Here is a 12,936-nt window from a genome sequence, read left to right as displayed (position 1 = left end):
AAATTAGAATTCTAATCTTTGCAATTAATTCAGAATTCATCTTTGGGCTTTGCACATCGTTTCCTCTCTTGCTCGTTCACTTCATTGCTCAGAATAAAAAGCATGCTTCACCAGCGCGTGCATTGACATCATTAGAGTTGTCGTTCTGTGGGCTGTCCTGCTGGAGGTCTGACCCTCTGGGCCTCCCTCAGACGCCCTTAAACAGTTCTCTACTGTATTGTGCTGACCCAGCAGCCATAACGCTGTAAACGCAGACTGGAGGACAGCCTTTTTCTCCCTGAACCCCTCGTCCTCTCTCCCATACCCCCTTTCATCCATTTGATCAATTTTTCATTTTAATTGCGGAGTAGACAGTTCATTATCTGCATGTCAGTGACCCATTGGTCTCTGAAGGTTGCACTGTTATGCTCCAGGAAACACAGATATGAGAGAATGGCTTCAGCACTGAGTGGATTAGCAAAGAGGTTGGAAAGAAAGAGGAGGTGCTAAATACAGTTAAATAAGTACAAACCATTATCCCTTCTTTTAGAAGAAAACACGTTTGTCCATCTAACATATTTTAAGCATTTGAAATCTCTATGGTTTTCTTACCATTGTAGTTTCTGTGATGGACCCAAAGCTGTTGATGAAGATATTACAGGTGACATTCACAGCTGGGCCTGGGGAAACAAAGAACAAGACTGAATGTATACAAGTTTTCCATCAGAGGGGATTCATGAGATTATAAAATGACCTTTTATATTTTACATCTCCTTTTTGCTTCAGTGTTATTTTCATCCTAAGCAGTCATTTTGGCTGAACATGTTGCCGTTGAAGAGCCTGTTCATCAAAGGCACCACTTTGTTCAAGCATTTTTTGAAAGGTAATTACATCCAAAATAAATCTTTGACATTAACTGAAACCAAAATTTCAAGAAGATGATTCATTCTTAAACGACAAGATAACTTTTGGATTTGTTCAAATTAAGGTTGTAGAGATCCATCTTCCCGCATTCTGATAAAATCATTAGTTTACAATACTGACATTACGTTATTGAAATAAAATGATTATGCTACTCATTTACCAGATTTGACCAAAACAATGAACTTTTCCCTACTAAAGTGCTCTCATGGCCAGAACACAGATTTTCCTTCTGTGAGGTCCTCCTTCCCAGTAGGGCACTTAGGGAGAGATGTTAGTATAATATGCTGCGTGAGGTAGAAGGGACAGGTGCGTGCTGGAGCTCTGAGACGATGGGAAGTCAGTTTTTGTCGTTTGGCTCATTGGTTTTGCCTGCTCATCAACAGTCAGCAGTTGGAGCAGCACCTGTGACAGCTCATGCAGGCGATGAAGATACTTTGTTATCCTTGGTGCACAATTGCTTTTAAAATGTTCAATTGTCAAAAATCATATCGCTCCTTGGTCGTAAGTTCAGCTGAAATCGCATTTAATCATGATTCTTTTTATCAATAAATCAAGTCAAATTTTGTTTTGGATATATTGTTTTCATCATGTTTAATGTGCAACAACTAATAAGCTATCCAAGCTTCAACCTATGCAAAGCAAAACTAAGAAGCACCATCAGGAAACTGAAATATAGTTTTTAATTCCCTTCTGGTTTGTAATTTTTCTAAAAAAGACACAGGCAGTTCAGTTGATTTTATCCCAATGTCAGACTTTAAAATCCCCTAACACTTGTGCTAGTACAAAAAAGTAGCAATTCCTTTACTGGTTTAAAAAACATTACCAGTAAACATGCTTCAGGCAGCAATTATATTTCCTTCAGAACATAATTGGGAGACAGGGTTGCAGGGTGCTTGTGCTGCGTAGTATAATATATTATGTCTCTTAATTAAGCCAACATCAAACAACAAAGTATCTAATTAACAGTTTGCGGTGACGGCCAGCAGTCAGGTTGAAAAGTTCTGTGTAAAATCCAAACATGCTGAAAATGTGGACAAGCTGATGCAATATTTATGTCCTGGAAAGCTAGAAATCTTAGAAAAATAAAAACCTTTCTGACAAAAAAGTATACAGCACATACACAGGAGAATGGTCAGATGTTGAGATTTTGAAGCCCAGATCCACTGGCCTTTTTTTCTTCTAGTGCTTGTGGTGCTATGGATTTGATTTTCCTCAGGGCTACTGTGAGGGCATGTTCTTTACCTTTGAAGTTGGGTCTGATGCGGGCATCATATCCTGATGTTCTCCCCATGAGCTTGTCCAGGAAGTCAGAAGGCGACAGCTGTGGTCCTGCCCTGCTGGGGGGCTTTATCTCCTCCTTACAGGAGCTCAGTCTGACCCAGGGAGGGAGAGAGAGTGAGAAAAATAAGAAGACAAAGAAAAGGGAGAAGATTTGAGAAACAGCAGTGGGTTGTGCATATATATGAGAGGTACCAGTGGGGGGGGGGGGGGGGGGGTGGTAGAAAAACTATGAGAATCCAACAGACTGAGGAGCCAACAGCAATAACCAAGTCAGTCATCAGCAAAAAATACCCAACGGTGGGTGAGGGAATGAGTCTGAAAAATGAGGATGGATGGCTTGCCTCGGCTGGCAACAAAAATATTACCTATTTCACATCATGTCTGACACTTATTGGTTGTTAGGCCCTAACTCCAGAGAAGCAAAAGAGAAGCAGAGGTAAACTTGTCTGTCTCCTGTGCTTCCCACGGCTCGTGGCTTAGCTGGCGTAAGGCCTGACAGATTGATGACTCAATTGTAATGCTCTGAATGTCACACCGGAGGGAGGAAGGAGTTGATACAAGCTCCAGTGAGGCTCAGGAGCCACTGCAAGGGATAATCAACAGGCTGCAGTGAAGGTAAAGAGGGGAAGTGAGACAGAAGGAAGACTGGGGCAACGAGAAAAATGTTCTATAAGGTTTATAATGAATGTGATTCCTCACCAGCCCCTGCTGTAGCACAGCTGATTGCACCACATGCTTTTGATACAATTGTTAACAGTTCACGATCTGTCATGATCTGTAGCTCCCCAGTACAGATGGTTGGTTCAGTCCCCTCTGAGGCACAGATTTGCTGGTGCCCTGTGCTTTTACAGTACGAGTGTGTGGCCACTGATCCACCAAATTCTACAGCCTCGGGGACTTTAAGGAGGGTATTTTTGGGACGTCAAGCAGCAGCTTTTATTTAACAACATTTCACTTATTCATAACTTACAATTTCAACGTTTATAGTGATGTTGAGCCTGCTGCACAGCTGACATCAACCAGCTTAATAATATTACATGGGATTTTTATAGCGCTTTTCCTAATGCTCAAAGATGTTTTATATAAAATCAGTGTGATACCTGAGTATGATAAGCATGTACTGTACCATGTTTACGTACTATACAAATAAAATGTAACTGCCATACATCCCAAAAGTTATCATCGCTGAAGGCACATCTACTCTATGGCCAACAAATAAAAAAAGCATCCAGCACTTTGTTGATTTTCCCAGAGGAGCAGAGCACATATCTGGTCCTTTCTAACATTATAAAGCTCAACTCTCATCGGTCCCCTGACTCCACTCCACAGCTTCCAGCCAAAGTCCACTAGTTGTACAGTGTATTGGTCCTCCTTTCATGCCCCTCTCTCTCTTGCACTCACACAGTAACACACTCAAACAGGTACACAGGGAGATGGATTGATGCTCAGGCTCTTACGCTCTCAGTAAGCCATTGATAACAAACTGGCTGTCTTGAGGTTAGGTTTTTTTGACGGATCAACACAAAACAATAAAACATCTTGTTTGGTCTCAAGTGTGATTTTCTCTGACATGCAGTCACAAGCTCTCAGGGAAAAATGATTGTGACCATAAACTGTGTAGTTTTGAAGATATATTAATAGAAAAGAACAGGTCTGTAGCACAACAAAGATTCAAGCAAAGATTTGCGAACGCATCAGCACAGCCTGCTGATGACTGAGCTGCATTATGACATTTATGGTGTCAAAATCATAAAGGGAGTTCACTTTAGTCAAATCATCATTCTTACAAATGCATGCATAGCAAGTCTATCCCATAAGGCAAGGTTCATATCTATTATGTACTACATTCATGAGTCAGTGCTTGAAGTAAAAACTATTAATCAAAGCATGCACTGCCGGTGAAATGCAGCCTTGGTCTGTGGAGCCGTCTGTATGAGTAATTCCTTGTTGATGCAAATTCACAGTGATGAAACAACAGTATGATATTCCTCAGCTGTAGAAATACAAAACCTATGCGCTCTTGATACTGATTCAGTATCAACACAAGCATATGGGATGCTCATCCACTTGAGCCTTAGGTACAGTTTCACTCTCCAAAGGCTCTTACTTTGAGGTTGAGGGCTTTTGTGTTATGAAAACAAGTTTTTATCAGGACCCACCAAACCATATGAATGGACTCATATCAGTGACAGGCCTTTTATTAAAATACTTTCAACCACACCATGCTTCATGGTAACACATTGCGAACACAAGCATATAGAATGCATTTACATGATCAGATATGGTCCTAACATGTAATACATTTCCATTGAGGCCTTCTTTTATTGTTTCGAAGTCACAACTGTTCTTGGGTCCAATGACAACATTCTTTACCTTTGAAGCGTTTTTTTTTGTTAAATAATGAACAAAACGTATATGTTTAATTTCTTAAACATGTGGAAAAAAAGACACATTTAGGAACATTTTTGCAAAATTATCCCATTTATCGTTGGGATGGTTCCAGAAGTATCTGAAATATTTTCTTTCTCATTTTCTGAACTTAAAGAACAACAACAAATCATGCAGATGCCATTCAGAGTGTGATCATAGTTTCTGTGAACTCAGCTCTACAGCTGAACTATTCACCCTGCATTGTGGGAGGGGCTGTGGACTTCTGCTTTCCCTCAGGCCTTACATCACCTCTCGATCAGTCGCCATGCATTTTTAATTGGACTCCTCACTATTGTGTGAGGTGTCATCAATGCTTCAACGTCAGCTATCTTATAACTCTGAATATGTGAAAGAAGAAACCACCTCAATCAAAATACTTATTACCTCAAGATTTACGTACCAACTCAACTGTTCGAAATAAAACAGAGGTTGTTCTGCTTTTTTGGTAGACAAAATACTATGGATCTTATCCAAATGTATTTTTATGTTAGGTCTTTTGAGGTTAGTATTCTGTATAACCGTCATTTTGAAATTCATATCTTGAGTTTCTAGTGACTTTAAAACTACAAGTGTAACTGCAAGTTGTTCCTCAACCCTTCAAAGCTAAAGTATGTGGTTCTTTGTCTGAGTGATTCAATTATTAAGATGCTCTTTGCTGACATTTAATGAGCCTGACCTTTTACTTCCCCCTACTTCCCTTTTCATTTTAGCATTTTGTGCCAGACTGCTGTCGAGAATACGGATCAAGCCTTCCTTTCTTTCATCCCACTATGGAGCACGTTTTGGCTGTCACTTTTGTTAATGAGTAACTTTATTTGGCTTTGACAGCAAAGATGAGTCAATGCTGAAATACGATTGCATACTGTACACACAGTTACAAATGCTAGAAAAACGGAGATGGTTATGTATGTGTTTAATTCAAACAGCTGTTCTGAAATGATTTAGTCTACTATGAAATGTCAGGATGGCGGCTAAAACTACTGTAGTGTTTTCTCCTTCTTAGGACAGGCCTAAATAGACATTAAACAAAATTGTTTTAATCTTGGCACACTTTGCGGGTGTGATCAGGCACATTTCTATTCTGGACGCAGTTTGTATGGCAGTTGTTCGTCATCCTGTGCTCACATACACTAAAACATGTGCACTCTACAGCTATGAGAGTGAAACACTGTTATGACACACCTGTCAGGACTCTGCTGTCAGCAAATCAACCACGGGAAGCCACTGTATGAGCAACTCCTCTGAAAAGCTACCCTGCATTTGATTACCGTTCCACCCCACCTGGCTTTAGGCAAACATTTCAGTCAGCCATTTATTTTAATCAAAGTATGTGCACACATGACCAATGGTTCAGGCAAACAGCGTGTTGGCAATTTTGGCAAACATGGATGCATGACCATGGTTGCTTCATTTTTAAAAATGTCTCCTCACAGAAAACAATCTCCTACATCAACAGCCAGTTTTGGTCCAAAGCCATTGTGAGAAATATCGTTTATAATTATAAGGTGTTAATTAAGCATGAGCAATTTGGAAATATAATTGCGATTATTTTTCCTGATATTGCAATTGTGAAATCATTCATGAATTTATCATTTCTGCGTTATTCACATTTTCATTGAAAACATATTAAAATCTTCTTATTTTTAAGAGGATATTTAATGAAGATTTCTTAATTCTGATGAACATTATTTAAAAATGAATCTCTGCAGCACCTTATTACTTAATTCATAGTGGTATTTTGACACTAATTTAGCCTTTAAGAAGTTTGAAACCTCCTTGAATTAAAATTATACACTGCTCCATATGTTGCAAATTCGACACAATTACTTTTTACAATGTTAATCGATAATAGTTGGCTAGAGAGAACTAATCAGGGGCTGATAGACACTACAGCATATTATATTCAGCCCAAACCTTTAGTGCCAGACAAGAACAACACATTTCTGGCCAGCAACATAAATAAAACACACATTTCTGTGATTGTTTTGAGTGGCGGTATTGGTTTTAAACTATGGGTTGTTTGTAGAATCGTCCAATATAAAGATGCTTCCTGCAGTTATTGGCCTGTTGCAGCTTGTTTGAGATGCATGTTCAGATCCAGTTATGACATAAAGATGCAAAAAGGGTAAATGGATCATTTTACCAATTTATCATTAATAAAATCCTGCTAATAAGCTCAGGCAAAGAATGAGAAGCAGCATAACTGCTACCCATTTCCAGCGTACTGCATCATTTAGTTACAGGGAATATATAACCATACACAGTTAAAGAAAGGAAGCTGGAGCTGTATACATTACACACGGCTCAAATGTATGAGCACATACATGGACTGGGTTGAGTGGGTGGGGAGGCGGGGTCAGTGAGACACCATCATTTATTTGAATCTACAAAATTCACTGCTTCCTTTTTCAATCATCTCACAACATAAAGCCATGGTACGGTGCTTGCTTTTTTTAGATGAAGATTCAAGACTTGTTTTTAGTTAGAAAAAACAATAAGCATTTTGTCTGTTGGTTATTATCTCGTTCTGTTTAACCGCATCGAGCCTCTGATTGCGATCAAACCAATGAAAATGATCTCTAATTAGATGGGATTGGATTTTGCCCATGGAGTGAAACAATATGATTTTTAATTGCTTTTTTCATTCAAAAGCTGGTGATCAGAAAAGCACATCATATCACAGTATGGCTGTTCTGTGGTTTTCTACAAGGAATCCCTCAGGGATATGAGGCCCATTAGACATCCATGCATGAACCTACTAACTTTTTATTTTCATTAGCATAATGGGAAACAGAACAAAACTGCTCTTGCCGCCTGTTGAAACACATTTCCGTAATTTCCTACTTCTCCAATTGCCCTTGACATCCACTTGAGCCTTAGGTACAGTTTCACTCTCCAAAGGCTCTTACTTTGAGGTTGAGGGCTTTTGTGTTATGAACACACGTTTTTATCAGGACCCACCAAACCATATGAATGGACTCATATCAGTGACAGGCCTTTTATTAAAATACATTCAACCACACCATGCTTCATGGTAACACATTGACATGTCATTTTTCTGTCTTCAAATGATCCATGCTACCCTTCTTCACATCTGATTGCCTATGGCTACTTTTCTTCCCTTTTTGATCAATAGGCTCATTGGGGAATGGGATTTGAAGCACATTGCAATTCACAATTAGACACTTTTATCCAAAGCGACTTACATACTCAATACTGTGGGCAAATCCCCACAGGAGTAATTTGGGGTGAAGTGTCTCAGGGACACAACGACATGCTGACTGCAGAGGGGTTTGAACCTGTGCTCCCCTGATCCCAACACCGACGCACTAGTCCACTACGCCTCCTTGCACATCTATCTTCAATGACATGACCACTGCCACTCCTGCACAGTGACACCTCCACGCATGGAAACATATAAACAGAGCTTCCTACAGTAGAAACCTTCTCAAGGAGCTTGGAAAGCATCAAATAGAGTAATCACATCTGGATTTTGATAGAGTAACGGATCACAAGTTGAGGCTGAATGGGAATGAGGATGAAAACATACTTAAACCCAAAGGGATGCAGTGAGAAGGTGAAACGTTTAGAGAAATTAAATAAGGAATCACTTAATGTATGTCAAGAAAAAGTCAGAGTTCAGTAGGACCGAGGTGAAACTACGTGCAGATGAATTATTCAGTACAGAGGTCTACTTTCCAAGGCAGATTCCTCTAAATTGTTTCATGGTTTATGATGTCATGGGAGAAGCCTACAGGGCATACATGCATATTCAATCTACGGTAGATAAAATATTAGATGGATGCATTTGAAATGACTCTTGAATTTCAAACATATTTGCATATGACCTCTATCTGTAGAGCGATATCTGTGATTATGCAGGAGTTTGAGCAAAAGACTGTTAACGTACTGATTACAGTTACAAAAGGACAACGGGCTACATTCTGTTCTAATGCTTTTACTAAAGGATAGGGTTATCAATGCAAACAAAAAGCCATGAAACTGCTGCAGTTGTTTAGCTAACGTAACTCAATAAAAACAATTCCCAGGGCCGTTTAATATGACACCAGTACGGTATGTGGAATCGATTGAAAATAAATCACTGCAGCCCCATGTCCAATTTAATGAGGCAACATGTCGGCTAGTGTAACGATGTGGCTCATTAATATGTTTTTAATAGTTCCTGGAAAACATTGGAGGTCTATGGTACAGAGCAATGCTACTTTAGGCTTTGACCTACTGATATGTTGGATCAATGTTTGATTACTTTGGTCTTTTCATGGTCTCTGTTATATGTTCAAGTGAAAATAAAAGATGCATGTAAAATATTGTGTAGTAAATTGCTTCAGGAACCTTGTCACTATTTTTACACACCTCCGTTTATGTGTGGATCAAAGGGTTAGACATCTAAAAGCAGAGAAGAACAAAGATAGTTGGTGGTTTAAGATATCTCAAATAGCGGCCAAGGACTTATTCCCATTGGATAGTTTACTTGGCTTGATTTAGATACCATCCCTGTCTTTGAACTTTTTCAGTTATCTTTGATCTTTTGTTTTATAGTAAAGCATAATTAGTTCAGCCATGAGCCAATGCTTATGGTAGACTCTTTTGTTTTATTCTCTCTATGCAATCACCAGGGTTTAATGATTAAGATTAAAACATGCTAACGCTGAGAAAATCGCAACTCTCTGCCATTACTCATGCGTTCTAATTTGTAATGCAGTCTTTAATGATGTGGGAGTGAGGCTTGACATCTCTGGAGTGCCCAGCAGAAATGATGTTTCTAGGCTTGTGGCACAGTAATGACGAGGGAAAAACGAGCTGCGGCTGCACGACAGATTTATGCTCACGATGGCTCATTTCTACTACTCTGAACTCCAACTACCACCTTGGGCTTTTCCCATGCAACCTAAACTAAACTCTGGCACTCACAATACATCCTGGTCTAGTGACTTAAAATTCCTATTTGTGTGAAATATAATATCCTTTCCTTGTGAATAATTTCTTCTGAGTTTCTGTGTGATTAAAACTGAAGGAAACAGTCCTAAACTTTCACCAGTCCCTAATTGCTACTTCTGCTTTCATAACGTCACGGGAGAATACATTGTTAAACCCACACATCTAGCAATACTGCAAAAAAGATTCCTCATTTAAAAAACAAACATGGGAATATGAGGAACTGAATTTAAATGTATAATACAAACATGTGGGTATATCAGACCCATTATATTTTACTGCATGCTATTTAGATACAAGGATTGTGATGATCGGACATATTGTCATTAACACTGCTGGCTGGTTGAATGCTTTTTTGCCTATTAGTTTGATTGTACATCCATATTTAAGACTCACACTGGAGATGGATAAAGATGGTCTTTACTTTAACTCAAACTCTCCCAGAAGAGCAGTAAACAGAGAAACATTTAGTTCTCCTCTGATGTGTGGGACAAAAACATGATCAAAGGCAAATCTGCTCATTTTGACTTCTTTAAGAAACAGAATCACCTTATTTTTATACTATTTCTTTCTCCACTCAACTGTGTAAAATGAGAATGGAGGAAAGCTGATTATCATAGTCAGCTTTCAACATTAAAACTTTTAATGTTGTATATGTATTTTTTATAAGCATTCCTTTAAATAACTGTCCCCTCTCCTACTGGTCATACATATTACATATTGAGAGGGGATGTGTATTTATGGGGATATTAAGAGATCAGCCTTTCCCTCCTGTTAGCTCTCCCCCAAAGCCAAATAAAAAACACAAAGGGTTGCCGACAGTCTCAGTTTAAATGGCAATATCTGTGACAAACCTGAGGAACTGACCTTTCCCCTCAAGGGAGATGAATCTATCCTCCTCAGACCTACCCATCTTCCACAAGTCTCTCCAAGCATTTCTATATTCAGGCCACCTTCTCAAAGATCTGATATCAGCACGAATTGCCTCCTGTCACTCTGAAACAGAGCTAGCAGGAAATCTGATAGAGAGACTATACTGACTGCAGAAGATTGCTTTGATGCGTCTGCTTAGGGGCTCGAGGTGGACGTAGCTTTATCCTGACTGAGTCGTCAGCTCCTCACCACAAAAGGTTTGTTTAGTCATGTGGGCACTATAAAGCCCTACAATCATTTTGTTTTCCTGGATCAACCACAAAATACATCTAGAGTCATGCAAATGTAATTGAACCTATATATGTCTAGATCTCTCTTCTCATCATCTACAAGTACAGCACTTATTTCATTGCTGATGCAGTTCCAATAATGCTGCTGTTATGTGCCTTGCAGTGAGTTGAGATGTTCACATAGGGGGAATACACACCATGATCAAAGCAGGATGCTTTTCTCTCTCATCCTCTCCATGTAGTGAAGTCAAGTAATGAAATGCAGTGATTACACTTTGCAGAGTGTGTGCCTTTTAGTTTATGGAAAAGGGGTGTCATCAGCTGTGTGTGCCTCCACATGTCTGCTCTGCCTCCCCCGCCCTCATTCAGATTTAAAGGCCACTGGGAAATCTCTCCAGCTGGATTCTTACAGAAGTAGTCAACAGCGTGTGTACAGTGAACATATAATTAGAGGCTGTAGACTGCTTGACTGTGATGATTAATGTGTTCCACTTGCTAAATGCACCTATATGAATATGGATAGAGGTGTCAGCTCCAATCAGTCGCGGAATAAATCACATACTCTGATAGCATATGTTTGTTTTCCTGTTAACCACAGGTCATTCACAGCTGCCATCATCTATTTTTTCCATTATAGCTTTAAGCGCTTTATGTAATTGTGTTTTCCATTTTTTATACTGTACTGTATGTGGTATTAGCCCTTGTTAGTCTTCCATAGTTTAGCATTTTCTCTGGCTACTCTCTTACAGGTATTAACCGCTAATGGTTTCTGCATTTGGAGAAAATAGCTTAGTGGCTTTCTAATTTGACCCCGGGGACTTGCCACTATAGCATTTACTGCATTAAAAGAGAGACCTGAAAAGCCAAAGGCCAGTTGGGGAGTCAGTGGCGCTTGGCCCCAGTAATGGTCCACCTGTGCCTTTTTAAACCAGAGAATAAAGGCTACTGGGGTTTTGCTGTCAATCTGTATAGATAGGTTTCAGCCCAGCAGAGTTAAAGCTGATTGTCATACAGAAATTGTTTCACGCGTGTGCGCACACACACACACACACACACACACACACACACACACACACACACACACACACACACACACACACACACACACACACACACACACACACACACTCTGCACTCTACATGACCCATATTTTGGACATGACAGAGGAAGTTGTAGGCATAGCCGCAAGCCTGTTTCGCTTGATCAAGCTGCTGGCTGGAACCAAAAGCGTGAGGACAAAGACACCATGGAGCTCGTCCACCAGGGACTTTCTGAATCAAACCCCTAAGGTATGCAGCCTAACAATGCTTTGTGAAATGCTCGGTCCTCTTCTCACTCGTACTGCACATGTAGAATTTGTATATGTCTACAGGTAGAAGTTGCCTTCGTTACTATTATGTTGATACATTTTCTAGTCTGTAAAAAAAAAGATTCTGTATCACTGGAATTCATTGACAGTTTGGAGGCAAGTGCTAGCTCAGCATATCTAAATCACTAAGGACTGAATGCTTCAGCACAATAAAACTAATCCAAATGAAGCCTGGGATGCAACACTTCCACTTATAGTTTCAATGTTTGCCACATGTGATCACGTTTTCATTGGCAATATTAATAATTGTAATTCTGAAAAAATCCTAAAATAAATTCTATTGTCTTCTGCTGCTTGTGTAATTTTAGCTAAATATAATTACTCAATAATCTTTGCAGGGTATAACATAAATGTACCAACTTCAGTTAATTAATAAGTACATTATTTGGAAATAAAGGAATAAGGGGCACTATTTTCAAGAAACCCGTGCAGGTTTTTGTATTGATCCTGTCTCGAAAAAAAATTTTTTTTTACTGGTAACTGTCAGCTCTTTTAAGGGAAAAAACATCTTTGAAATTAAAATATTTTGAGCTACTTTGATGTTAAGATTTGTTGATGTTGGTGCGACGTTCCTTCTACTGAACATTAACCAGTTACCATGTTTGTTGAATTTCACAGTATACAGTGTTTTGTAGTGATGCAACACTTCTTTCAAGGTGCTTACATCCACTACTTGGACCAAATATACACTGTTGTTAAGTGTTTTTAAAACTACTGCTAAGATTAGGGATTTCACTGGGGATCTGTTTAAAAGGATTATGTTCCAGCTTTTGTATAAGATTTATTTTTTAAGAGGTGGATATATTGTGATCTGTATAGGCAAGTGCCTTCCT

The 12,936-nt window shown here is 39.2% G+C and overlaps 1 protein-coding gene across 2 annotated transcripts in view; it reads right to left on the bottom strand.

Moving 5' to 3' along the window:
* Window positions 1-12,936, bottom strand: part of glra4a (glycine receptor, alpha 4a) — a 44,364-nt gene that overhangs the window by 15,581 nt on the left and 15,847 nt on the right. For both annotated transcript variants that reach the window (XM_079670524.1, XM_079670525.1), the window contains exons 2-3: window positions 2,146-2,276; window positions 592-659 (exon numbers count right to left, since the gene is read on the bottom strand). In XM_079670524.1, the coding sequence (XP_079526650.1) occupies window positions 592-659; window positions 2,146-2,276 (199 nt within the window). The remainder of the gene's footprint in view (window positions 1-591; window positions 660-2,145; window positions 2,277-12,936) is intronic.

This window comes from Notothenia rossii (assembly GCF_949606895.1).
Source record: "Notothenia rossii genome assembly, chromosome: 3".
Lineage (NCBI taxonomy): Eukaryota > Metazoa > Chordata > Actinopteri > Perciformes > Nototheniidae > Notothenia > Notothenia rossii.
This window is presented reverse-complemented; position numbering and strand designations above follow the sequence as displayed.